General features: G+C 41.6%; 1 protein-coding gene across 1 annotated transcript in view; it reads right to left on the bottom strand.

Moving 5' to 3' along the window:
- The window catches only part of LHFPL3 (LHFPL tetraspan subfamily member 3), a 233,304-nt gene that overhangs the window by 51,192 nt on the left and 155,133 nt on the right, over positions 1-26,979 (bottom strand). The window contains exon 2 of the mRNA XM_041405464.1: positions 23,809-24,045. Within this exon, the coding sequence (XP_041261398.1) occupies positions 23,809-24,045 (237 nt within the window). The remainder of the gene's footprint in view (positions 1-23,808; positions 24,046-26,979) is intronic.

The following is a 26,979-nucleotide window of genomic DNA, read 5'->3' as shown; positions in this document are numbered from 1 at the left end:
AGAATAATCTATCTGCAAGGAATGAATTTCTGACCTTAAGTAGATAACTTACTGTCCAACCTTACCGTAGCTGACACTCTTCAAATAAGTTAGAGCTGAGCCAAACTCTTTCTTCCTCAAGTTATAATTTTTTCCTCTGATAGAAAGTAAAGCTTAATTTTATTTTACTGTGCTCAGACAGCATCATCCCCTTGATATTATGTTTATTTAGCAAGATAAATGGAAGTTTTCATTTTCTTTCTTCTGGAAAAAATGTATTTGCAGAAAAGAGAAAATCAAAAGAGCATATGACAGAGTTGGCAGGAATCAATGATGTGAAAAAAAATGTTTCTGCTTACTATTTTTTTATTTATTTTGCCTTTTTGGCCATGTTTAGAAGCCATGCTGTCTGTCTTCCATGTGTGTGACACACTCATGGAGCCCTGAAAACCCATGGAAAGCAGAAGGTCAGCAGTGGGCTGTCTCCTGTGCCAGGCAGCCTTGACAGTGTGAGCTGTTTGATGTCATGATCTCTTGCTCAAGTGCCCAATTTCTGCAGGAGAATTCAACCACTTGTGGCTTGTGACAAGAGCCTCATACTGAGAAAACACATCACATGCAGTGGGGTGCCTGGGAACCTTGCCTGAGGTAGCCTGCAGAAACCAAACCAAGGGCCAGACATGCAGTTAAGGAACTTATTTTCCAAATTTTATTACGCAACCAAGGTGCGCAAAATTAATCTACAGGTTACTCAGATACCAGAAATTTTGAGATTATTTGTGCCCTGCCGCAGATTAAATCAACTACAGCTGTACTGAACTGCTTTCATTAGTAGGTCAAATATATAATGGGGGCATTTTCTATGGAACTCGACTGACGTGATGCCAAGGAGGAAGTTTGCCTTGTAAAGTTACAGGAGGCTTAACCATTTAGACTTCTCTCTGGTCTAATTATGGAATATTTAGTAAATGGCACGATCTAACCCTTGAAGAAATTTTACTGGGGTTCTCAGGAACTACAAAGGGCAATAATCTGGTTTTAGTGCAATCAGTGCAATCCCACAGATGGAACTGGTCTGGTTGCAGCCTGGTGTCATCACTGCCACCTATGCAAAGTGCAGGACTACAGCAGGCCAGTGGAGAAAGAAGTTCTTCAGACATTTTCTTTGCAGCAATACTGTATGAAAATAGTTTGAACTATCAATTCCAGAATGACAGATTAATCTAATTTTGGGGGAGAAGCAGAACTGACACTGATGGATGAACGGTGGCAGGTGGGGCTGAGAGCAGCCATGGAGCAGGTGTTAATCCTATTGCTGCATCCAAGAAAGAACCTCATCCTCCAGCTCTGATGACTCAGCAGAGGGCAGATATTTAAGGAAAGGTCCAACTCTGTTTACTGAAAAAATTGTCTGTGGGAATTTATTCTGCATGAGGGATGCAGGACAGAGCCCTTTGTTATGGCTGCAAAGTGTTACAGCTCCCCTGCTCCCTCTCCTGCCCCTGGAAAACCCCACAGCAAATCCCCGAACAAAGTGCTACATTTCTCATTTGAAGACCTGCCAGTTGAAACTTCAGTTTTCAATTTTCTTTGGAGCAATATATTATCAGAGGTATTTGATGCCTAGTTTAACTTGGTTTCCACATGTCATTATGTTTATGAAATGTCTTTCAGTGAGGAAGATGCAATCACAAGATCTTGCTCTTTGGCTTAATTTCCAATTAATTGTCACAATTGTTTTTCCAAATCCAGGCCAGCCTGCTAAACATACTTAATAATTTACAGTTTTCAATGCCTATTGGCCTTGCCTGAAAGGCTGACTTTTTGCTTCAGCTCATTGTGAACTCTGTAGGGAAAAAACTGAAAACTGCAAAGGTCAAGAGGAGTTTCAGATAAAGGTTTATGTTGTGTTGTTATTTGAGTAAACAAAGGTAAATTCCATCAGGAGGGATGAATTTACATCACATACAGTGTGTATTGACTGTGGTGAGGTAGGGCTGGAATGGAAATCTTTTCCCATTGTGAGGCAGACTGAGCAGGAGTGATGTGAGAGAATGTGGAGGAAGATTTACCAGAGGGTGCTGGGATGGGTAATAAACAGCAGAAGCAGGAACAGCAGGAAAACACCCATTAGCAGAGATTACTGCAGCACAGAGCCTTTGCACACCCTGCCAGAGCAGGTTTTCGTGCTGGTGCCTGGGGTTGTGTCTATAGCAGTATATGAAAACAGACAATGTTCTCTTCTCCAGTCCTGAGGACAAGAGGCACAGCATGGCAGCACCCATCCTTGCCTCCCCAGCCTTGCCTTAACTGTGGGCACCCAACCTGCATCTCCTGAAGGACAGGTTGGCTCCACTCTGCTCTCCCCTGACAAGTGCTGACTGCATCTTCCTCCTTATGAGAGTTTGGGTACCTCACGTGTCAGCGCCTGTGCACAGGCGTCTTTGGGGTGTCAGCCCCACCTGAGCTGTGCTGGTGGCTGTGCTGTCGTTTGCCACACTGCTGCAGAAGAGACAGCCTGGGGATGAAAGGCAAAGCCAAATAAAGAGATGTCTATGTCACAGCTACCTGATGAAGTGGTTGCAGCTTCTAATCAAGGATATACGGGGATAGCTGTGGCCTATTTGCTACTTAGTGAGGCTTGCAGCAGTAGTAGGTGCAATGATGTAGGCATCATTCTTCTGTATTTTCCAGCCTCCAAATGCATTTATTTATGGATACATTTAGCCTGTGCTACTCCTTCTCTATTGCTGTGCCTTTACAAGCTAGCCTGAAGCTAAATCTGGACCTTCTGCATGGAGCCTGCTTGCATCTCTGCTTAGATCAAAGAGGGAGAGAAGCAGAGCTGACCCTGCTGGATGTGTGAAGTGTTGGCCAAGAGGGATAGAGCTGTAATGAGTCTGATGGTGTGATGTGCCTGAAACCGGTGTATGGGCTCCATGTCTACACCACGTCAGATTCTGCTGTCTCAGCCTTGCCTGGACTGGTGGCGATGTACCTTAGTCACTCTGAGAAAATTACAGAGCAACTTCAGAAGCTCATTAAAATGTAATTGAATGGTAAGAAATGAGGAGGAAAAAGAGCAGCTTTTTGAACAGAGCAGTCCTGCTGTTCAGGAAAGCAAAAAGTAAGGCCCAGAATGGAGTGGGACATGCATGCAGGGAAACACCGACGCAGATATTTAAAAATAACCGTTTGGAATGAATGGAGAATGAAATTACAAAATGAACCACAAACAGAACAAATTTACATGAAGCTGAACAAAACCATGGAAGCTAACTCACTATCTTTATCTTGTGTGAAGGTTTTATTGTGCCTTTAGGATAAAGAGGAGCTTGAAAGGATTATATATCTCATGGAACACATCTGCTGAGCTTCTAATGGTTATGCTGCGGGTAGAAGACATGGCTTATCAAAGCCTAAATAACGTTCTCCCTTTCACGTATAAACAGGAGCCATAAAGTCTGGAGTGGGATTTCCCAAAGCAGGCTCATGCCAGAAAAATACCTACTTAGTCACTCCTGACAGGACTGGGAACTTATGACTAATTCTACATCAATTACGCTGCTGATCTGCCGTCAATCTATACACAAATCCTGTCAGTGCATTAATACCCCTTACTGCATAGACACAAGTAAAGCAAGATACAGACAAACCAAGTAATTTATTTTTTTCTATGTCTTGTGGTCATAATGATTCTGTTCCTTAGCAAGGTTTGGAATAAATGAGCTGGTCACAACCCCTTTCATTCTGGAAGTGTCCCAGGGCTTCCCAGGTGAGTTTAGTTCTTACAGAAAATATTACATTGACAGTCTTGAAAAATTAAGTCTTTGTTTCTCAAGAGCAGAAATACATCCAGTAGAAACAGATTTCTCTACAATTTCCCACCAATAGGCTGCCTGATGTCCTCTGGAAAATGGGATTTTCCACAGGAGATGCAGCTGTGCCTATTGTTACCAGAAGAATGTCCTTGTGTCTTCCTAAGGCCGTCCACAACTGAGCAGCTGTGGTCCTGTTGGGCACCCAGACTCAGCAGGACAGAGAGGATGCACATGCACACCTGTGTCCCTGCTCTGCTGTGTCTGACAGCCTCCAGCATCCTGCCCTGGTCAGCCTGACTGCACCCCAGCCCAGCCCAGCCTCTATCTCCCCCACTGTCCCTGTTTGGTGGCACCAAACCTCACAGGCTGTCTGTTTTCTGCCCGGGTCCCTTAGCAGAACCCTGCTCTCTACCTCCCCTGCTCCCTGTGCATGTTCACAGCATTCCTACTTGCTTCCAGCCAATGACAGACAGGGCTGGATTCAATCCAGTGAATCAGCAACCTGACTCACCATCAACAATCATCTTTCCCAGATCCTCAAAACACTGGCACCAGATTTTGGCCATAAATCTTTTGCTGTAGAGCAACTGTGCTAGAAGGTGTTATGAAGTTCTGCTCCAGGTGCATGGAGCACAAAACAGTTATTTTTAACATTTACCTGTGATGTTCCACATTCCCATTCATCTAAGAGTGAAAGAGCACCGAGGTGTTTCAAGATCCAGTAGGGTATCTTCCCTTGTGCTTGGCTTTTCTTGCTACCCCTTGATGGTTTTTTTGTTAGTCAGTTGCCTCAGTGGGTTTAAAATAATTTAATTTATCCAAATCCATTCACAACATTTCAGTAATGGTTTTTAATTGTGTAATTAGTGTAAAGACATATAATCATGTAATTAGGCTGTGTAATTACAACATGTAATAATATTGTAGTGCAGTTATGCACCTTTTTTAAACACAGGGGAAGAAAACCCAACATCCATGTAACTCCAAAATCATAACTGTAAGTCCCAGAGTGTCTGTAAGTATTTCCTTAAAAATATTCTTGTGCAATCATTGAAGTTTAAATACAGGGATATATGCTGTTATAAGACTGCCAGGGAGACACCAATTATTTTTGGAGATCAACTCCATTAAATTGTGTGGTGTCAACATGAAGTAGTTGTGCACAGGTGGGAATGTCTAAAGCATGTCTAAAGGCAGGTGTTAAGGAAAGATGAGGGAATTTAGCTTGAAGATGTGGTTATAAAGCACACTTAATTCCTTCATGGATGCCCTTATTGCAAGGAATAATGGTGCTTTCATCACATAGCGGAAGTCTCCTTTTCTCATGGTGGAATTGGATGCAGGACTGATCCTGCTCTTGCTTCAGATCCTGCTCTTGCTTCACTTTTTTTAGTGAAAAAGCTCCCAGTGGCTTTGGCACAGTAGACTCACCCCACCGTGTGAAAGGCTCCAGGAATTCATGTACCCATGGAAAATTGGTGCCTTATTCTGTTCCCCCCTGCCCCTGCTCTGGCAAAATCAGTCTTTGTAATGCGCTTGGATTCCAGTGCTTTTCTAAGACAGAGCAATGTATCTCAAAAAGAAAGAGTTTGCTGGTGTTAAGTTTCATCAGCTCCCAAGTGGACCAGACAATCTGTTCCATCATGCTGGGAAGTGTTTTACAATTCACAGAATTAAAGTACAATGGGATTAATTGTTAGTAATTACTGACTGGCTTTGAGGAGCTCAGGTGAATGTCTCCAGTGTTCATCTACATTTTGCTCATTTTAAGAAAAGGATGGTAAATCCCCAAATGAGGCAGATGTTGCAGGTTTCTGTACACGACATCCTTCACCCCCAGCTGCGAAAACAACGCTGTACCTGTCACTGGATTTGTACAGAATTAATGAACTGTTTGAGAAACATATCACATCCTCAGTAGTTGATGGACATGTTAATAATGTCTCATTTAGTTTTTGCAAAAGCATGACCCAGTTTCATTCACACATTGGCATTGCAGTTAACTACAGTGAATGCAGCATTTAATGCAAACAGGAGCCAATGCTGGAAGGTTTCTGTGCACTTACTTGAATGGAAAACCCTTTCTAATGTCAGATGAAACAGCACAACTGGCTAATACTTGCTTTACAATATGTACTGATCACTTCAGGATGCACCAGTCTTTCCAAATGGTTTGAGAAACTTTTCAGGTCAGCAAGCAGCCACACCAACCTTGTTGCCACCACCAAGATGATCGTGTGACTCCCCCTGCTCCCACTCCCAAATGTGCCATGTGTTGTGCAGTAACAGCCCGGGTGTCCCTGGAGCTGAGGGACACTTCTGTGATCTGACAACTATCACTGCAGGAATGTATTCACTCCTTTTTTTTGCTCTATGAGCTCTGACATGCAGCTCAGCAGCCATGAGGAGGATGATGGATCCTGCAGCTGGGGGCAGAGGCTGGAGGACAGGAAGGCATCTGGACCTCCTTCATTCGGCGGTGATGAACTTTTGGATCAGCTGCTACACAGCACATGTCATTAGCAGAGCACCCAAAGCACCCTATTGTGCCACAACACAGTAATTGCTAATGGAGACTATATATTCTAATGGAGACTAAAAGTGTGTATAAAATATAAATAGACTTACAATAAATCCCTATTCTAGTTTAGAATGAAAATCTAATTTTGTCCCTCTCCTGTTAAGAAAAAGCTGCTTCCCCTCTCCTCAAAGTGAAAATAATAGTGGTTCAGACCAAAAGCCATGCTGCAATGTATCAAAAATAATCAGTTTCTAGGAATTTCATATTTTTTTGTAACTTCATGTGGTGTGTTTTTCTTCTTCCTGATCAAATATCTGAAACTTTTGGAAAAAGCAGAAAAAGAAAAAAAAAAAGATTTCGTACTAACATGACAAACAGAAGACCTCTGCATTACATGCAACTACTTTGGTTGGTCTTTCTCTTTCTTGGAATTTGCTGTGAGTTAAATGATCACTGATATGAATGCTGGCAGCCAACACTGACTGAGATATCAAAGCAATGCATGAGTTTTATTTATGTGTATCTTGGTGAATGCTTCTTGCTGCTGACCTCCAGCTGCTCAGCCAGAGCAGTTGGTACAGCAGCTGAAGTTTCTCGTGGCAATCACGCAACATGCCCAGTCCTGCTCAACCTGCTGATCGATGAGACACATTTTCCCTGGGCTGCACAGGTTCAGGGGTTGCTGCTTGCATAAGTGGAAAAGGAAAAGCCCTGATCCGCCCAGAGTGCAGAGCCTGGCATGACACCAGTGAGAGCATGGCACTGAAGAGCTCCAGCCACGAGCGCTGTGTGCTGTGCCTGGCAGACAGACGCAGGGCAGCCTCCTGCTGAGCCACTCAGCACCACGAGGGACAGCTGCCACCTTGTCCCCACCAGCACCTCCATCCTCCCATCACAGCCTGACCTGCTTGCTGTACACAGACACACCTCACCCCTGTGTTTGCCAGAGGCACACCAAGTCCCCACCAGCACCTCCATCCTCCCATCACAGCCTGACCTGCTTGCTGTACACAGACCCCCTGTGTTTGCCAGAGGCACACCAGGCAGTTTGGGATTTACAGCCATGCTGTGCAGACATGGCAGCTACAATTCTTGGCCTCGTCCTTCCAAGCAGGACAAGATTTGTGCTGTTCCCTCTTTGGCTCTCTCTTAGGTTGTTTGAACAAAACAGCACCTCCTTTCAACTTCCTCAGTTTGATCACAGTTATTTTTAACAAATTGTTTATTTACAGTAATATACACTTTTATTGTATCTACTTCAAGAGCAGCTCCAACTATTTCAGAAGTGTTAGCTGAAAAATCCTTACATAAGATGCTGGAAGCAAGAAAATAGTGCTGGTGCCTCTGCAGAACAGGCAGGAAACTGAGGCATGGAGCAGTGAAGTGCTTTGTAAGTCACACAGAACAGGAAATAGCCTTTTGACTGCCCACTCCTCCTCCTCTAGCCTCAAGGTGAGGGCTGGTTCCAGCCTCCTCCTGTTCTGCTTTTTGGGTGCTTTTGAGCAAATACAGTGTTCATTTTGAATCCAGCCAAGTGTAGTTATTTCAGCAGTGAATTACTTTTCCTTTCCTGTCCTTAACTGTGTTTCTTTTGATTGCAGAGAGCTAGACAAGCTCTCCACAAGGCAGACTGGGCAGTGATGCTGGGGGACACTTGGTGTTCATCACAAAGTAACACAACTCTGAGGTGCCTGTGCAGCTGCCTGTATCTGAAAGGGGGGACGCAGCTGTGACAGGGGGTTAATTCTCCACTCAAGCCCATAAATCATGCATATCAACAGGGTTTTTTAGCTCAATCAGTACTGCAATATTGTAGACATGAGACTGTGAAGATCTGAGCCAAGCTCTACCCTGTGTGGGCTCCTGTGAGCTTTGGGATCTGTGCACTGTGTTACACTAAGTGATATACACATGGCCAAAGATAAAAATATTCAAAATGTTCCTTTCCAGATGGAAATAAGGAGTTATTAAAGGAATAAAGGAAAGGTCTATGCAGATGAGAGACTGTATGGGAAAAGATGGATGTTCAGTGGAAGATGCATTCTGAACCAGCTTCTCCTGTGAGTTTGGCCCATTGGTTGCACTGTTGTCCATTAAGTTGCTCTGGGACAGGTTTGGGTTGGATATTAGGAAATATTTCTTTATGAAAAAGGTTGTCAAGGACTGGAACAGTCTGCTAAGGTAAGTGGTTGAATCACCATCCCTGAAAGTATTTAAAAAACATTTGGTTGTGGCCCTTGGTTTAGTGGTGGATTTGGCAGTGCTGGCTTAACGGTTGGACTTGGTTCTAGAGGTCTCTTCCAAGCTAAAGAATTCTGCTGTTCTGTGCTCTATGTAACAGCATTTCAGCAATATCTGGAGGAAACGACGCAGGAATTGGAATGCAGGGACCAAACCAGCAGCACAAAGCACTTTCCCTTGGCACAAGGTGCTGTGCAGATACAGCTGAGTGCTAAAGCCAGGAGGGCTGTGTCAGCTCGGAGCTGTGCTGACGCACAAGGCAGCTGGAGCTGCTGCTGCCAGGGACCCACGCTGCTGCAGCTGCCTCCTGAAACAGGCCATGCTCCTCAGGGCCAGCAGCTCCAAACCTCCCCATGGAGCCACAGTGCTGCTGCTCCTCCTTCTGCCCAAGCCCAGGGAGTCGTGCCCGGAAGAATGCGCTGCTGCAGGCCAAGTTTAGGTGTACCGATGCCCTTCTAAAGCTGTCTCAGCATGTACAGCCATTGAATTAAGACGAATTTTCCCTTGGGTACAAATAACTTTGCGTTCTGCCCATTTTTTTTTCAGATGCTTTGAACCAGGAGTTATAACCTGACTCCAGGATGATCTCTAGGTTTACTCAGCTGGACAGAGCACAGTGAAGTTTTTGTTTCAGGAGAAAAAACCTGGCTTAATAATTTTGTTGTAACAAAGATTACAGACTTGGTTCAAATCTTGCTCACATCTCTGTAAGGGCCAAAGTTTATTTCAACCACAGCAGCAATCAGGTGATGTTGGTTAATCCTGGATGTCTCCACTGGGTCTGGGTTCAGACTAAAAGGTAACTGAGGCCTGGACTGGAGGCAGCACACTCCAGAGCAGTGCTGACAAGGCAGGACAGCAACAGCACATACTTTTATTCCACATTTTCCTTAACCATAACTATTGAAATGCTGCTTCTTCAAAAAGCTGCATTTCCTAGACCAGCTCTTCTTTATCTTTCACTCTTTAAAAGAAATTGCTGCAAAGGATTGATTGACAGGATTTGTGAATATAGCTTTTTGCTTATCTACAAACCACTTATACTGTGGGCACTGCTTGCCTATTGCTCGTTAGAAACAGATAATACCCATTTTCTGGAAGCTAGAGGTTCCCCAGACATGGTCCATGGTCCATTCAGTTTGTCAGATGCAGCAAACATCCCATCTTTAATCAGTATTGTAGACTGCATCTCATGAACCTGGTAGCATAAACCCTGGTAGCACTTGGCAGATTTGAACCATAATCTGTAGATGAGAATTGATTATTTTGTAGGCACCAGCCTTCAGGAAAGTTTCTTACAGCAGCTGCTGAAATGATAGTATCTCCTAGAAGATTATCACTGGCAGAGGCAGGTTTGTTGGTTCTACTTCGTTTATCTTTGTGTGAACAAGGGAACAAATTCTCCAAAGCACAGGCTGAGATCTTATCAGCCAGAATGCAATAGGCAGTGCCAGCTCCCTGGCACATTTTTTGAGCTGCCCCCACTCCAAAGCTCTGAGTGAAAGGTAATGGCCGTGCCTGTGTTGCAAATATTTTAAAGCGTAACTGTTAGGTAAATAGCCAATTTTTCAGTTCAATGGCTGAAGCAAGCAGTGGAAAAAATAGTTTGGGGATGAACTGAAACAGAGTTTTTACAGTTTCTATTGAATAATGGAGTTCCCATGACTTTGCATTGTACTGCTTTCTTTAAAGTTAAACTGAATTTTTTCACTAAATACTTTTTGAGTTACTTAGATACTAGAATAACCTTTTTATTGGTCAGCTTTAAACAGCCTAATGTTGTGTGAGTGGTACAAGAAATCAGTGCCTGCCTTTCAATGAACAGCATGTGTGCTCCCTCTCCCACATGGCCAGAATATAATGACCCAGTTCCTTTGTCACAGCCCCATGACACCTCCACAGCAATACCCTGTTTCCTTTTAGACTCCTGCACCTTCTACCTATGATTCTTATGTCTTTCTTATATCCTCAGATCTCTTCCTAGTACTACTAACTCCCTTCCTGCCCCGGACATTTCCAAACTCCCATGCTTCCCACACGCCCCAAATGTCTCCTAGAGCCTCTTTGCTACAGGACTTGTCTTCAATTTCTTACACTTTTAAGTATGTATAAATATATATTTATATACATACACACACACAGGTGCAATGTGTTCCATGTACCCTACCTACTTTATTTAGCATGACAGATGATCCAGAAAAGGCAGGAAGGGTGGCGTATCTGACATGAGATTCTTGCTTACCTGGTTAACCAAGGGCTATTAAGGGCTGAATCTCTTTCCTGGCTTTCCCTTAGTGGAATAACATACTAACTTTTTTAATTCATACATTAATCTTCAAAACACTTCTGGGAGTTTTAAATTCTTATGGTGTTAGCAATTGCTAAATTTCATTGAAATGGGACAGTGGGTTTAAAGGTTATTAGAGAAAGGGACTGATAAACAAGTGGGCAGATAAGCAATGTAATTGCATAAGGAAATTATTCTGATGGGGAAATTAGGGATTTTTGCTTTCAGATATCAAAATGAAATATACTAGAATAAAAAAAAATCTAACTGAAGCAAAGCTTAAATTCAAGAGCCATCCATTAAAAGGCTTTGCTTCCTGAAACACTACTGCTCATTGAAATTGCAGTTTGTTAAAAAAGGGGCAATTCTAGGGTTTATGTTGGTTTAAAGTCTAACTGGTGCATATCATGCCACAAGGAATCACAGTGAAATTGCTGAAACTAAAGTCAAATTTCTGAATGTATTGACTACTGTTACAAAAGTCCTTCTGTCACTAGAAAATGGCAGACAAAGGAAAATCATAACCACTGGAGACTAAATTTCTTAGAAACTTGGAGAAAGAAACGTCATGTCCTGGGTCAACTCACTTGACTACTGCAATAGAATTCAAGGTGGAATGGGAATGCCCAGACACTGCTGTACTTTTCAAGGAAGGCACATGCCCAGGAAAGATGACCTTTGGATCTCCCACAAAGCCCTGCCCAAAATGCAGCAGCTCTCTCCTGACATATTTACATGGCACCCATGTCCATCACTTGCCCAGTTTTTAAGGACAGTCCTGTCAGGAGCACACCATGAACATTGCTCAGAAGAGACCTCACTTTTTGAGTGCATCACATCCAATACTGACAACCTGGTGTTCAGAGACTTGAGAGGCATGTCCAGGTGAATTCCCTTTCTGGCAGTAGGTAGTAGCTGAAGGTAGCAGACCAAGGATGAAGGCATCCAAAATTACACATACTCTGCATTTCTCAGTCTCCCCAGTTAGAATGTTTGCTAGCACAGGGTTAAGACACATTTTTTTTTTGTTTTTTTATTGCATTAGTCTACTCTCAGCTGCACAGAAAAAACCTTTTCTTACATACTTCAGCAATCAGTCATTCTCCAGATTCAGTTTTCAGTCAATTTTGGTCAAATATCTGCTGTACTTGAGTCAATGATCCAGAAATGAAAAGTACCAACTACCTCAAACTGTCAAAGCTATCCAGTTCACAAATTCCACTCTTATAAAAAGGCACAAAACGTTAACTGGACTGGACAAGTGATGAATTGCTGCATTCTTTTCCTGTTAAAAAAATGGAATTAGTCAATGCAGTGGGCTATAGCTAAACAGCCCACATACACTTTTTATAACGTAACATTCACTCCTAAAGCAGGCTAAGAAAAACAGAATTATTTTTAACACTTTTACTGGTAATGCTTAGAAATAATATTAGATATGCATTAAAAAATCCCTTTAACTTCTGGTTCTCATCTGCTTAAATGATGATATAATCTCCTTTTTTTCTCCCCTTTAATTATGAAAGCATAAATTGAGAAAATTCCTGGCCCTGGGATTATGAAAGTTGAAGATCTTAAATAAAGTTGAAATGAAGATACTTGCTAAGCAAATGGTATATAGAGACATGCTCTATGAAAAGAGAGGTGAGAAAGACAGTGAAAAACAAGAATAAAGGAGAACTAAGGTGGAACTGAGGCACAGCCCAGGAAATCTGTCAGAAGAAAAATGAATGTTTAATATTATTTCTAAAATATCTAGTTGGAAAGAAATTTACTTTCTCTCTCCAACTTTTTTGATTGAGACCTTAATTTACATCAGAAGGCAACCTAACTATAGGTCTAGACAAACAAAGACTGATAACTGTGATTTCAACGCTATGCAGAGCTTTAGAGAGCATTCTGAAGAATAATGTGACAGAATGCAATGCGTCTCTAGCTGGGACACACGGTGCTGAACCAACCTGATGGGTTTTAGGTGTAGCTCCAGAATATTAAAAAATAATTGAAATAGCCCACAGCATGGCACGGTGGGACCGATGTCAGCTGCCACGAGGATCCCTGGCAGTGCTCACCCGTTTCCCTGCCGAGGCAGCTGTGCCTGGGCTGCCCCAGCTCCGTGCTCTCCCTGCCTGCCCCGGTGCCCCCTGAACCCCTGAGCTCAGGGCAGGTGGGAGCACTCCACAGAGGGCACTCTGGGAAGTGGTTAGCACAGGAGCTGAGAAGATGGTGCAGCTCAAAGCATGTGTGCTCACAGCCATAACTAAGGATTTGGGTGGAAAGGGAAATTATATGAAGATGCCTCAACCCTTCCAGTGAACCAACCAGACCCAGACTCAGACTGCTGGCTGCCTTTTTCCTACTGGACTCACAGCACCATGAACTTCCTTTCCTAAACTTCATATTTCTTCATTAAGTCAGATCTAATCTTTGCCTAAAAATGGGCTCCCTTCCAAAGCAGACACCCTGTGAGAGCCAGAGAACCAAGAAGTGGCCTTTGCACTTCCTCTTGCATGCAGCTCCAGCTCCCCCAGAGGTTCCCAGGCTGCTCTTTCAAAAACAGTTTCCACAGTACAGAGGACAAAGGTCAGTGTTGGCCTGTCTGCAGAGGTTTTTGAGAACTCTGCTGGGTGAGCACATACTCTGTATATATCTGCAAGCACATTCACTGCACTAAAAGAAAGGTGATGGATGAGCTCCCGTTGGGTTTAGGGAAGAAGGTGACACCTTGGCAAATTGTCTGAGACCAGGATCTTATATAGGAATTACTCCAAAGTATGAAATCCTATCATTTCATGCTGTAATCCTCCATACTTAGCATTTTAATAACATTTTTATACCTGTGTTTGTGTCTGAGTACAACTATAGTGCCTCTAACCTTTGTAAGAACTGCTTGATAGATGAGCAGACCCAGGCTTGAATGTCAGCTGCTCACTAGTGTATAAATGATTGATCAGTGTATATAAACCTGCTCATCTTCTGGCATCTTGGTAAACATACAAATTCTAATCATTGCACAGAGCCTTTTTAGGGATTTATTTAAGGTAAACTTGTCAGTCCTCTTCAGGAAAAAAAATAGGGCTGATGGTTATAGGGGAAGATTTATTTTACTTAATAAGGTGTCATCTTGTCCATATGGGCTAAAGATTAACATCAGCAGAGCAGCAGGGAGCATACATACAAAACTGAGGCACACAAAGCAAGGCAGTCTTGCTCTTCAGACAGGTACTGCCTCTGCTTGGAAGTGCTGAGGCTACACAGCACTGAATAATCAGAGATTTTCAACCATCTGTTTAAGTACAACAATAGGATTCTGCAGGCTAGTTCTGAAAGGACATGGAAATGCCCCCTTAACACTGATACAGATTTTTATTCTCCCAAGCAAACTGCTCCTTAACCATTTGGAATTACTTCTTTCCATGTTGCTAAATCCAGAATTTCTATTAAGGATGCAAACACTGTTTTTGTGGCTGTTCCTGTAAGTACAGAACTTTTATACTTTGTTAGCATGGCTTCTGTACTGAGTTTCCAATCAACCCTTTGACAATTTTTTCTTCTTCTTAAGATTTGAAACACGTTGAATGATTTCTAGCACACTTCCACTTTCTCTAGTAGACCAATATTTGTCTCTGCAGGATAGATGATGTCTGATCTTTATTGCTTTATCAGTTGCAAGAGGTCAGCCAGATATTATTGTCAGCTATGATAGTTCTTGAAAGGAAATGTGGATGTATTTGATATACATCAAACAATAAAACACCTGAAAAATGTTTTGAATTTCTGTGGTCAAGAATTAGTATAAGAATCATGGCCATTTAAAAATTGTATGAATTGCTCTAATGGATAAAACCCACCTCTAAAATTTTTACTCCCACCCTCTAAAATTTTTACAGGTTTCACAGGATGAAGCCTGCCCCTCTCCTTTGCAAAATCAGTCCAAAATGCCCAGTGGAAAAAAATTGAGGATTTTGGTTCAATAATCTACTTAAAGAGTAGTAGTAAACATCTTGCATAAAATGAGTCCATTTTAGTTATGCCAATCGAATTTGGTTTCAGACTGTGCTCTTTCTGAAGTAATCACTAAATAACAGAATTACTGCACTCTGCAGAGATTCCAGATGCATCCATTTTAGCAGGCATTTACATAATACTGCTATTTTTCTCAACTCTTATCTAGTGCGCTCTCATCTTTCACATACATTTTTATGGTAGAAATGTAAAAGTGCAACTAAACTATTGCCTCTCCGCTCAGGAAGCAAGAATATTTCTCCCTTTACATGTCATTAGCAATGCTGGCAAATTTCCTCAATATTTTAAGATGGTTTTCAACCTGTTAGATCCTACAGTGGGCACTCAGGGTCCCCAGCTGTACCAGAGGGGAGCATCCACACTGCAAAGATCTACCTTTATTGGCTGAACTCTCCAAAGGCAGCCAGAAGTTATGAAACCCTTGGAAGAGTAGGAAAGCAAAGCAAAATTCTAGGAGGAACAAAGTGTCCTGACCCTGTTAGTTCTGAGGACTGGGTTTTGTGTCTAAATTCAGCACAGGTGCAGAAAAGAGAGAGGGTGGCTGCTGGTCTCCTGTGCATCTTTGCATCTCCTACCCTGTTAGTTCTGAGGACTGGGTTTTGTGTCTAAATTCAGCACAGGTGCAGAAAAGAGAGAAGGTGCATCTTTGCATCTCCTAGTGATGTGAGGAAGGAGGAGATAGATCTACAGCATCCAGAATTCCCCAGATTGCTGGGTGCCAGTGCCAGTGTCCATTTTCCCTCTCAGCTGCTGCAGTCAAGAGGCCCAAGGAACTCTCCACGTGCGCTGCCAGCGGGCTCATTCTATAAGCATGGTCTGACACGAAAACACATGAAGGAGTAAGAAAGCAGCCGCACACAGACAGAGGGCAGGTGAAATGCCAGCTGAGCACGGGCCAGAGCCGCGCTGCAGACAGAAGGGCTGACCAGAGCAAAGGCTGAGCAGGAGCAGAGGGACTGAAACTCCTCTGGGCACGGCAGAGTCAGAGCCACTCCTGGAGCAGCGTCCAGCTCTGATTCCTCATTTTACAGAGTGCTGATAAACTGGGGGGGCTCAGGACATCCTGCAGCCTGTGTGATACTGGGGATGGTTGAGATGGCCATGTTGGTCCTTTCAGCCTCCATCAGACACAAAGTCACACAAGAAGCAGTGAGTGAGGTTTGTTTTCAGCGAGCACGAAGTAGAGAGGAACAATGCATGCAGCGATTAGGAGAGAATCAGCTGGGAACATCAGAAAGCAGGAACTGAGGAAAATAGCATATAGGAACCATATGTAATAGTCTGTTAGAGTAATGGTCTGTTTTGTGTCAAATGCTGTCACCTGGAAGGGTGCAAGTGCTTGGAGATGAAAGAACATTTTAAGATGAATAACTGTGTGCAATGATGTCCTCATGCCAGCTCATTATCATCCTGAAAATTTTTGGATTTACAAAACTAGGCTTTGAAAGTGGTTTGTAAAATCAAATGTGCTGTGGTGGTGTAAATACATTTAGTCAAACAGGATTGCATCTAAACATCTATTTTCAGTTTTACCATGTCTGTTGAGTATATTTCATGGTAAATGCTCTTGAAGTAGGTGCACAGAAATATTTCTGACAACTGCAGTGCTTGCATGCCAAATGTCTGAAAGATTAAACATAATAACCTGGACCATGGGATATGAACAAAATAATTGATTTATTTTAAAGACATAAGTTAGAAAAAAATAACCTCCAGGTACAAGATATAGGAAAAAAAACTTTGTTAAATTATCTTTGCATTATAATTTCACTTTTAAAAAAATTGTTTATCTTTCTAGCAAATGAAGCCAGGACATACCTACAGCAATCTTAGTGCAATATTTCTCATTAGTATCCCACCTCTGTTTCCTCTTCCATTGCTGTTTTCTGGTATTTTATCAAGCAAAACTGTTCAGACCTATCAAAGTCAACAGACAGAGACCTCGGAAGTCAAGAGCACAACTCTAATTTTCAGTTGCAGCAAACTCAGGCTAAGCAGGGTCATGATGCAGCCAAGGAACTAAAATATCTGTATGCCCTAGCCTGGGTCTGTCCCAGGTTTCTCAGGCATCCAGGGAGAGGTCAGTGGGAACAACAAACTGAAGTTCACCAAGCTTGTCATTCAGGAGAAGATGAAGGCCTCAACAGAAAGTCCAGATCAACTCTGTAAGTGGTCCGGAAATAACATGAACAATTTAAAGGTTCCCAACTAAAGCCATATAGTAATAACTGGCTGAAAAGATCTACACTGTTAGCACCAAGCAAGTCAACTTTTATTTTGTACTGTAGTAATTTGTACCTGTAACAGAAAGCAGGAAGAGCCAGATATCTCAAATATCTCATTAGCTATGATTTGAATGTCTACTTGAATATGATTTTAGGAAACAGGGCTGTTTGCTTTGCTTTCATTTGGATTTTTTTAGATAGCTCCTTTATTCTAAGACTACTGACAACAGCCTTTATTTCTGTTGATGCTATGCTCAGAAAGAAGGAGGTTACCTTCAATTACTTTCAGGTGTTTTGCTTGCAGATAGGAAATAATTCTGGCATTAGGAAACTACTGGAGAAGGATTACAACAAGTTCACAGTGGAATGCGATATTGAAACTAATGACTTCTTAAATAATGATAAAGGTTTCCAAGAAAACCACCGGAACTTGCTGCAAGAAGGAACAATTATAACTCAGTGCTACAAGCTTCCTCTGTGTATGATGACAAGACATCAGGGCTGATAGAAACATTAGGACAGCCCAGACAGCTCTTGGAAGTGGTAGGCTGGACTGGACAGCAGAAGTGTCCTCTCAATAGCTGTTCCCAGCCATAGTCTAGATTCTTGGCACAAACCTTCGTTAGTTCATCTGCATGAGCACTTTGCTGAAAAATATTCAAACATTCATGCAAGGGCAGCTGAGTCATGAGCATTCTCTGATGTTCCTCCTACAAATATGGCTCCTGTCAGTAAGGAGGAGGGATGGTGGAGTATCATAATTTTTGTGTGTCACTAATCCTACCTAGAATGAAATATGTATCAGCTCTTCCCTTTTATATTTCTATATTGAGAAATATCTCTGGTTTGTTGTTTTTTTTTTGTTTTTTTTTTTTTTTTTTTTTGTCGAGGCTTCAAAACACCACTTCTAATGCAGCTGCTAGTGATGGCACAGTGAGACTTGTTTCCTTCTAGCTCAGTAATCATGGTCTTACTTGCAACAGGGCATAGGCTTCCTTTTAAGTTAACAGCACAGACCTGTCCAGACTCACTATGGACTTGTCTTGACCAGGCTGCAGGTTTGTTCGTAGCTTGTAGCAGCACTGTCTAAGGTCTTTATCCCCATTCCCATGTACCCTGCCCCTCTGCTGCACTACAGAATTTTCCAGCTAAGCACAGATCCTGTTCAATGCATTGTTACCTATACCATTTAAGAAGCATTTTTGAGGCTGCCTATGTTTTTTTGGTGCAAGCTTTCCTGTAAGACCCCATTCTTTAAGTCCATCATATCATGAGCTCATCCAATGGAATGAGAATTTCTTTAACTGGGCTATTGTACAAGAGTCCTTACAGAGGGTAACAGCAAGTGGGATACATCTTCCTGTGAGACAGAAAACAATTCACTATGTTCTTTCTTCATTAATCAGTGGGGAACTAGGACTCTCTATTCATGGTCTCCAACTTCTGTAGTTAAGTAATTAATGCATGTGTTTAGGACTAATTTTATTTTCTCATTATAGAGAGTAGAGCTGGAAAGGAACTCTTGGATCAGCTGATGTATCAATCAGTACTAATGCAAGATTGACCTTTATTTAATAAGATATTTTAATCAGCTTTTCACTTTTAGTCCTGATGTATCATTTGACTCCTCTTAAGAGTATCATCATTTAGCACATTGGCAAAGTAGTTCCTTGACAAAATATTTTTATCAGACCTTAATCTTGGAATAGATATTTTAATAATAATTTCACCATTTTTACTTTTCCTAATTCATCTTTTATTGCTGAAAAAGATATCAACAAAGTCAGTCTCATTCCTTCCCATTTAAAAGACAGAGAAATGTAAAAGTCAGATGACAGATCCAGTATGAGAAACAGGAGTCAAACTCTGCTTTCTGAATGCCACTCCAAAACTTTTGTCTTAGTTCCATTCAATACCAGGAGAAAAATCTAAGTAGTTTATTGCCTACATATGCATGTGCTTCCCACAAGCTCATAAAACCAAAACAGACATTTCCAAAAGGACGACCTTAAAGCGTCTTCTAAGTTTGTGTCAAAACCCCTTGACTCCTCATCTCACTCTCCCATTTCTTCCCCTCAGTTTCTATTAAAACCTACAAAATACTTTGTCATTAGAGACCAGGGCTGGAATCTGGAAACCTTTTACCTAAGGAGTGAACACCCTCAAACCAAGGGGAGCAGAAGATCAGTGTCCTAAACAACATTCCATAGCCTGCTGTGGAGGGGGAGGCAAAAATCCTCAGGCTGGTGCTGACAGAATTCCACTCACACTGGGCAATAGAATGCATGACACTGAGACACTGCACAGGAAAGTTCTGGATGTGGTCCAATGATTGCTCATATACTCCTTGGATGAAACTTCATACTGTGGGCACGGATCCTACAGCAGAGCTATGAATACCTTCATTCTGGAGAGATTATATTCTGTTTGATGCCAAACACAATAAAATCTCCATGTTTATATTTTCTCTTTTACAATATTATTTATATAGTTGAAATCACAGGAAAATCGTTATTATCAAAAGGAGAAAATTTTGGGGGAAAAGTATAAAAAATCTGTTAGTTTGGCTTCTAGTTGCAGATTTTTAGATAAAATATGTCTGGTGCTACTTGGCTACTGTTTTTTTACTCAGAACAACTTGGAGCTCATTGTGGAAGTGATAACTGAAGGAAAATAGATTGTAATTGAACAAGGAAATTAACAAGTGGATCTAATTGCAGTGGTGCTATGCTAGATGAGCCCTTACCAGGTGAAGCTCAAAGAGAGCATGTGAGCTCTTCACAGCTGTGGGAAAACTTTGTTCTTGGCTGACATGGCAGGGAATCATGTTTTGAAGCTAGAAATGAGGGCCAGGAGTTCCCAGCCTGGAACATATGACTGTGGGCTCTAAAGAAGAGTCTGATTTGGCCTTTGAAAAGGAGGGTACCTTAATACTTCTTATTTTGAGGCAAGATGATAAACCCTTTAACATAGTCCCAGTTCCTCTGTCTATCACAGATTGCTATGTGTGACAGCAATCTATCACAGATCCCTCCCCAATGAGTTTCTTGGATATTTCCCTTCTCAAATGGGAAATCGAGTGGCTGAATTTGTTCTGAGTTCATAACCACTTTAAATGCTTTGACCAAAAGGCCACACAACAAAGCAGCAGGAGCCTGAAGTGGGTGACAGTTGGGCTTTTAGAAAAGAAGGGAGGGGACTAGCACCATGAAGAGAAGCACCAGTCTGAAAATGGGAAGAGACTAACAGAAATCTTGCTTTTCGTTTTTGGAAGTATTTTTATTATTGTAATGTACACACTAACTGAAATAAAAATGAGCATACACTGGCTTTTTTATGTATCAGGAGGAGTTGGAGGTATATAACTTTACAAAATAGGGACTATATAATTATATTGGACAGAGAACATGGGTATACAGGCGGATATATGGTGTTCTGTCTGCATTTGTACTGTTTATTACTATGAGAGCTGCTAATTCTTTTATGTGTTGTAGCTATCTGGGAAAACTTAAATTGGGTCTCAATATTCATATTAATATACCTAATTTTGCACAAGCTGGCCTGAATATTTGAGAGTGCATGCCATGGAAACTACATGCTGACAAGCAGGGCTTTGCAATTTTGCAGCAGTTTGCATGTTCACTGCATCCTGAGCTATTTTCCTTCTGAAGGATGACAGCTGATGAACATTCTGTCCTGTCATCCCTCCATGGGGCAGGTGAGCTCCTGCCCCTCTGCTTCACATACAGCTTTTGCAGGTTTCCTGTTGCAGCAGTGATCCCATGGGTAGGCTATTCCTGTTTGAGGAAGATGATTCTCTAGCTAAAGGTGTGCAAATTTCTGTGCAGTACTATATTTTTTTTTTTTTAACTGAAAGCTGCTTTATCACCAAGAAACAATATTCCCTTACTTTGTGTCTTTAAGCATGTTTATTTTGCAGCTCAGATGTATGGAGCCAGCCTTCAACAACCTGGAGAGTAAGGAAGGTGTAAAGTATCAACCAGGTGGCAAGTTCTGGTTCATGGTTACGTGTTTAAAGGCTTTGACTTCACATTGTAGGAGCAGCTTGGAAAGCTGAGGGTAGTATTGTATATATCCATACTCTTATCTTTTTGTTTATATGGGAGATATGCAAGTGCTATTTGCACAGAGCAGTATTTTCACATCCTGATCATTTCCAAGAGATGCATGTGAACTAATGCTGATGAGTAGTTCTCCACTGTCTCCTAATCTGAAAGGGGGCAAGGGGATGTAGTTTACGGGGTAAGTGTCAAAGCACTCGTGCATGTTCAGTGCACAGGGGCACAGACTGGTGCCAGTGCTGTGTTCTGCTGGGTCTCCTCAGGGCTGGGGCTGTGCCTGGTGGCAGCACTGCAGGTGGGTAAATGCTGGGGGGCTCAGGGGGATTTAAACTTTCCCTGTTGTTGCTTAGCAGAAGTTTTTGTGACATGACAGGAGAGAATGTCCTTTTTAGAGGCCAAGTTTTTTACTTAATTTGAAAGACAGTTTAAAAAGTGGTGATCATTAGCCTTGATTGTGAGGGGCAGAGTGGGGCTGGTCCCTTTTTGTTGAGTTCTGCTTTGTTTTGAAGCCAATGGTGTGGTATGTTTCTGTGTTTAATCCAAGGAAATTGAGCTGCTAAATGATTTTTTCTGACATGCTGAGGACCAAATGTTCTGGCAAGGGCTTGTGCCAGCAATGTGAGAGGTGAGGAGGTTCCAGAAGCTGTTTTTTTGCTCACAGGGTGCCAAAACAGATGCATTTCTTTGATACAAGTAGTGTTGGGTACATGAGATCTATATGGTGTAGACAAATCAGACATAGTGGTGATGCCAAAAGCACTTGTGGCATAGCTGTGAATGCCCTTCTGATAAGTATTTTGATTTTCAAATGTGGATGAATATTATCCTTACATGGAAGGGTCACAGGGACAGTCCTTGAGGCTGATGCCCTCAGTTTACCTGCAGGACAGATGCACACGTGCAATTGCAAGTGACACAGACTTTCCTTAACTCACAACATTAGTAGGCTCCTGTATTTGTGGGTTCCCAGATGAAGGAAGGAATGATGCATCTGACTCTATGTTCTTAGAAGGCTAATTTATTATTTTAAGACACTATATTATATTAAAGAATATTAAACTAAACTATATTAAAAAATGCAGAAAGGATGCAGACAGAAGGTTAAAAGACACTAATGAAAAACTCGTGACTCTCTCCAGAGCCTCGACACAGCTTGATCATAATTGGCCAATAAGTCAAAACAACTCACAGTAGCTAATAAAACAACTACCTGTTGGATAAATAACCTCCAACCATATTAAAAGCAGCAAAACACAGAGAAGCAAATGAGATAATATTGTTTTCCTTTTTCTCTGAGGCTTCTCATCTTCCCAGGAGAAAAATCCTGGCGAAAGGATTTTCCCAAAAAATATGACAGTAACAGTAGGCTCCATCCAGATCTGGAATTGTATGTGATATTCAATATTCAAGTCCATTTATCTTGGGGCTAAGTGTGCTGACTGCAAATCAGCAAGCAGGGGCCACTGTACTGGAGCTATCAGGTATACAGATAATTGTTCTTCTGGACCAGCACTGAGACCAGCTATTTTCACACAACACTGGCTGCCAAACAGCAATCTAGTGGTGAAAAGCTCCTGATATCTCTGCTATTATTAGAATCAGCCCACAAAATTACAAAGGTGGTAGATGAGCTGAACGCAGAATCCTGCTCTTTGGGACAGTCAGTGAAACTAACAGGGGATCAATTTGAAACAGATAAAAGAAAGTACTTCTTTAGCAGTCAGAAGTGAGCTTCAGGAACTTGCTGCCATGCAGTGCTGGAGAAGCTGACAGTATCAGCAGGTTTAGAAGGGATTAGACAGATTCAGGGACAACAGGCCCATTAAAAAGATAAAGCAGGGACATACCCTCTGTGGTATCTACCCACCAGATACTCAGCTGATGCCAGGGGAGCACAAGGGGAAGGGGCTGCAGAAATAAGCCAGGCTTGCACACACTTACTAAAAAACTTCTCTATACCTGCAAATGTGTGATAAATTACTGGTCCAAGCCATTTTGATGTACTTAATCTAGAAATGAGTTTTATCCCCAAAGCATTTAATGAGTATTCAGTTACTACAGCATCCTAGATTCCCATGAGCTGACTTGTGAGCTCAAAGCAGCACACTCAAGCAAGAGCAGGGATTCTTCTTCATTCCAGGTTCTGATCCTTAGCCCACCACTTCCCTGCTGTATGGGCAGTCCCATTGCACAGGTCCCCCTTACTGTGCACTGTGCTGACACATATGCCATATTACAGACATTCATATTACATTGCACAATCCTAAAGGAATCAAGGGAAGAAGTCTTGCATGGGGTACAGAAAAAGATGGACACAGGGAAAATTAAATGTTAATGAAATACTGTACAAGGGAGTAACACAATAACATCCCATCTACGGCTCTAAAAGCTAAGGATAATTCATGCAGAGGGAAGAAATCACATCAAAATTGAGCTTTCTCAGATTTTTGGAGGCTGAAATGCAAAACTTCCTCTGCCCCTTGCATTTATTCTTTCCCAGCAATGTAGGAAGTAAGCCAGCATTCCAACTTTTAAGCATAACATAAAATGAAATTGAAACTGATTATTGTTTTTCAGCAATTGCCCTTAAGGCCACCCAACAAAAGTGTTTCTAAAGCAGTCCTACCTTTGTTTTCCAACTTGAGCTCCTCTGCTAGCAAGCTGTCTTGTCTGTTTCCAAGCACAAATGCCAGAAATGAGAGGATCAGGGCATCCAAGATTCCGATAATTGCCAGGATATATGCCCAGCGGACTGAACAAGCCCCCAGCGTGTACTTGTCTGTCTTTTCACCACACATCCGTTTTACCTCATCTGAATCCCAGCCATCAGGAAAAATCATACAACCCAGGACGAGACAGGCAGCTTGGAGAAAAGAGAAAAGGAGAACAATGGGATAATGAGACCAAGCTTTCATTTTGATGAGAACATACAAAGTTATCATTAAAGCATTAGACTTTTTCATCCTGAACTCCAAAGCTAGGCTACTAAAAAAAAAACCAAGTCACAGAATTACATGCTGTGATTAAGTATTTAATATAAAAACCTAAGATGCAACATCAATTGCACACCTCGCTTAAAAAGCTGTTACATCCTGAATCCCTGGTCAGGTTTTGCATCAGTACAATCACATTTTTCTTGTGGGACCAATTTCTTCAATGCAATATGAAAGGACCACACAAAACCAAAAGGGAAAATGGTTAATAACCTGGATATTCAAAGGTAACACTGGGTTACTGTCAAGTTGTCAGGCAAACAACCAGTTTAAAAGATAGGAAAAAAACTACCTATCATTTCTGTTAATCTGCCCTTTTATCCTAACCATAAGCACTGGACTTTCCCATTATCTACCCAAAGACAGAGCTTGATAGATTCCAAGTGTTGTCTCACAGAGGGCAACTCCACCCCAGCACCTGCCTGATCTGTCCTGAGCACTGTGCAGCCCTTCTTGATGACATTCCAGTCATGGAAGCTATCCCACCACATCTTTAGTTGCAATGAGAGCAAAGCCCTGGGACTGCACACAGATCTCTAGTTCCTCCTGCTTGTCCTCCACACTGCAAGCATTGGTGTACAGGCACTGTATGGAAATATTTGATCGTGTCAGTCTCCCAGCAGGGGTGGAAAGGGATCCCCCACAGTCCTGTCTGTGGTTATGTCTTTGGCTGCTTCTGATTTGAGATGTTCTCTCTTAAGTCTTCTTTTGTTACTAGGTGGTTTCTATAGTTCTCTCCTTCCTATGTCTAATGTCTATCAAGCCTGACTGTGTCCTCATTCCCCTTCAAATCCACTTTACAGCTCTCTCAATGAGCTCTTCTACCTCCTGACATAAAATTCTTTGGGACAGGTGGACCTTATTTGTTTCCAGCAGGCTTGGTGTTGTATAAACTGACCTATGACCAAAAATCTCCAAATTTTTCTGGTAGTGCCTGTCTTGAAGCCAGGTAGAGTCACCTTCAGCAGGAGAGGATAGCATACAAAAATAAAGTAGCATAAGAAAATTCTAAAAATAATGATTATGTTGAATGGGTTCATTCTTCAGTTTTTATTGTATTTAAGAGAATCAGAAAGTCCATATGCTTTCAGTTACCTCATCAATTACCTTTAGTGACTTGGAAATACCTTTCAATTACCTGTAGTGACTTGGAAACAGTCACATTTCCATCGTTACCCCTTCTATTTAGTTGATGAGATGCAGGGGATACTAAACCTTCTTTTATAGGTCTTAATATTATATGGATGAAATATGCTCAAAATTGCAGGTAAACGTGCTAATTGGAAAGAATGCATTGTGTGGCTTTCAGCGTTTTAAGTTTTTGTTGAGTCAGACCTCTGTTTGGAAATGACAGTTTATACACCAAGTATCTTGTGCAACCAGCAGCTGCTGTCACTGTGGGATTGGTTTCCTGTCGTTGTCACAGGTTTTTTGCCTTTTCTGAACAAGCATAGGCACTATCATTTTACAGACCTCTAATGCCCACAAAATAGAAACAGACTTACACTGGATCAATATGATGAAATACTGGAAGAGGGATGTGTAAAGAGAGTTCAGGAATGGTAGTTTCCTTATGACAGCTAGAAAATTGCTGTAGACAATGTCTTGAAAACATGTCTGCAGAAAATATCTGACATGGGGTAAGAGATGCACCAATCTCTTGGTGCAATCCCAAGGTGTTTGATGAGTTTCTCCTGAACAGCTAATTTGTGTGAAAATAAAACAATTTATAATACTTTCAAGGACACTTAGGCTTAGAAACATGGGAGATTAGATAATGACTAATTGACTTGGAACATGAACGTTGGACAAATTATAAATTACATATTGTCTGCCTTAACTCATTTACACAATTACATAAGAACTTTCAAAGGCCTTAGAGACAAACAGTACAATAATTTATTTTCTTGAGCTGGTTACACACACTTCCAGAAAGTGGAGTTGCCCTCACACTTAAGAGTTTCCCTCGTACTTGCAAAGAACTCCACTCAAACGATCCAGCAAATCTGCAAACTTCTTGTGTTCATGAAAATGTCCATATTTACCCAGCTAACTGTTGGCAAAGTTTCATTTACTATGTAACAGCAAATACCAAAGCCAGTTTACTTTTATTAATCATCAACATGAGAAAGCTTAATGCTCAGTTAATGATCAATAGAAGTGGAATTTTCTGCTAATTGTGCATGAATAATTAGCAAATACCAACATCTCTGTCGATTTTTTATTACACAGCACATCAGACACATTCTTAGTACTTCCTAAAAGTAATTTAACTTTGTTCTTTTGCACATAGGTAATTAAAAAAATGGACTCTTATCTCAGGAATTCAGTGTACAGTTTCCCAGCTGTGTTCCTCAGATTTCCATTTAACTCATCTTTCCTGAATTCTGTTCCTGCATTCTTTGATATACTTGCTTAGATTTCTGGCATAATTCTGTTTGTTGCAGTTGGACTTCTCTTGGTAATGTCACATGGGTAAATGGTGTCTGGACTGTAAATGGTGTCTGGACTAGATTCCTTTTCATAAAGACAGATATCAAGGAGGGGTTATTATTATTATTTTCTCTTTTCCCTATACAGTTAAGATGCTTTCTACTAGATGACTACTTAGTTAACATCTTCAGGTTCAGGAATCATACCTTACCTGTAGAGGGTAACATAAGTAAGATTAGTCAACCTTGAGTCATTTTTTGTTGAGGGAATATTTTGAACTGGATTCCTTTAAGAACACAGACTTGCTCAATAATATAAACATGTAATGATTCTTTTATCAGCTACAAGATTGAAAAGGCAGATATGAAATC

Source organism: Onychostruthus taczanowskii, unplaced genomic scaffold (assembly GCF_017590055.1).
Source record: "Onychostruthus taczanowskii isolate IOZ18803 unplaced genomic scaffold, ASM1759005v1 scaffold23, whole genome shotgun sequence".
In the NCBI taxonomy this organism is placed as follows: Eukaryota; Metazoa; Chordata; class Aves; order Passeriformes; family Passeridae; genus Onychostruthus; species Onychostruthus taczanowskii.
Note: the sequence above shows the minus strand (reverse complement) of the source record. Positions and strands in the feature narration are given on the sequence as shown.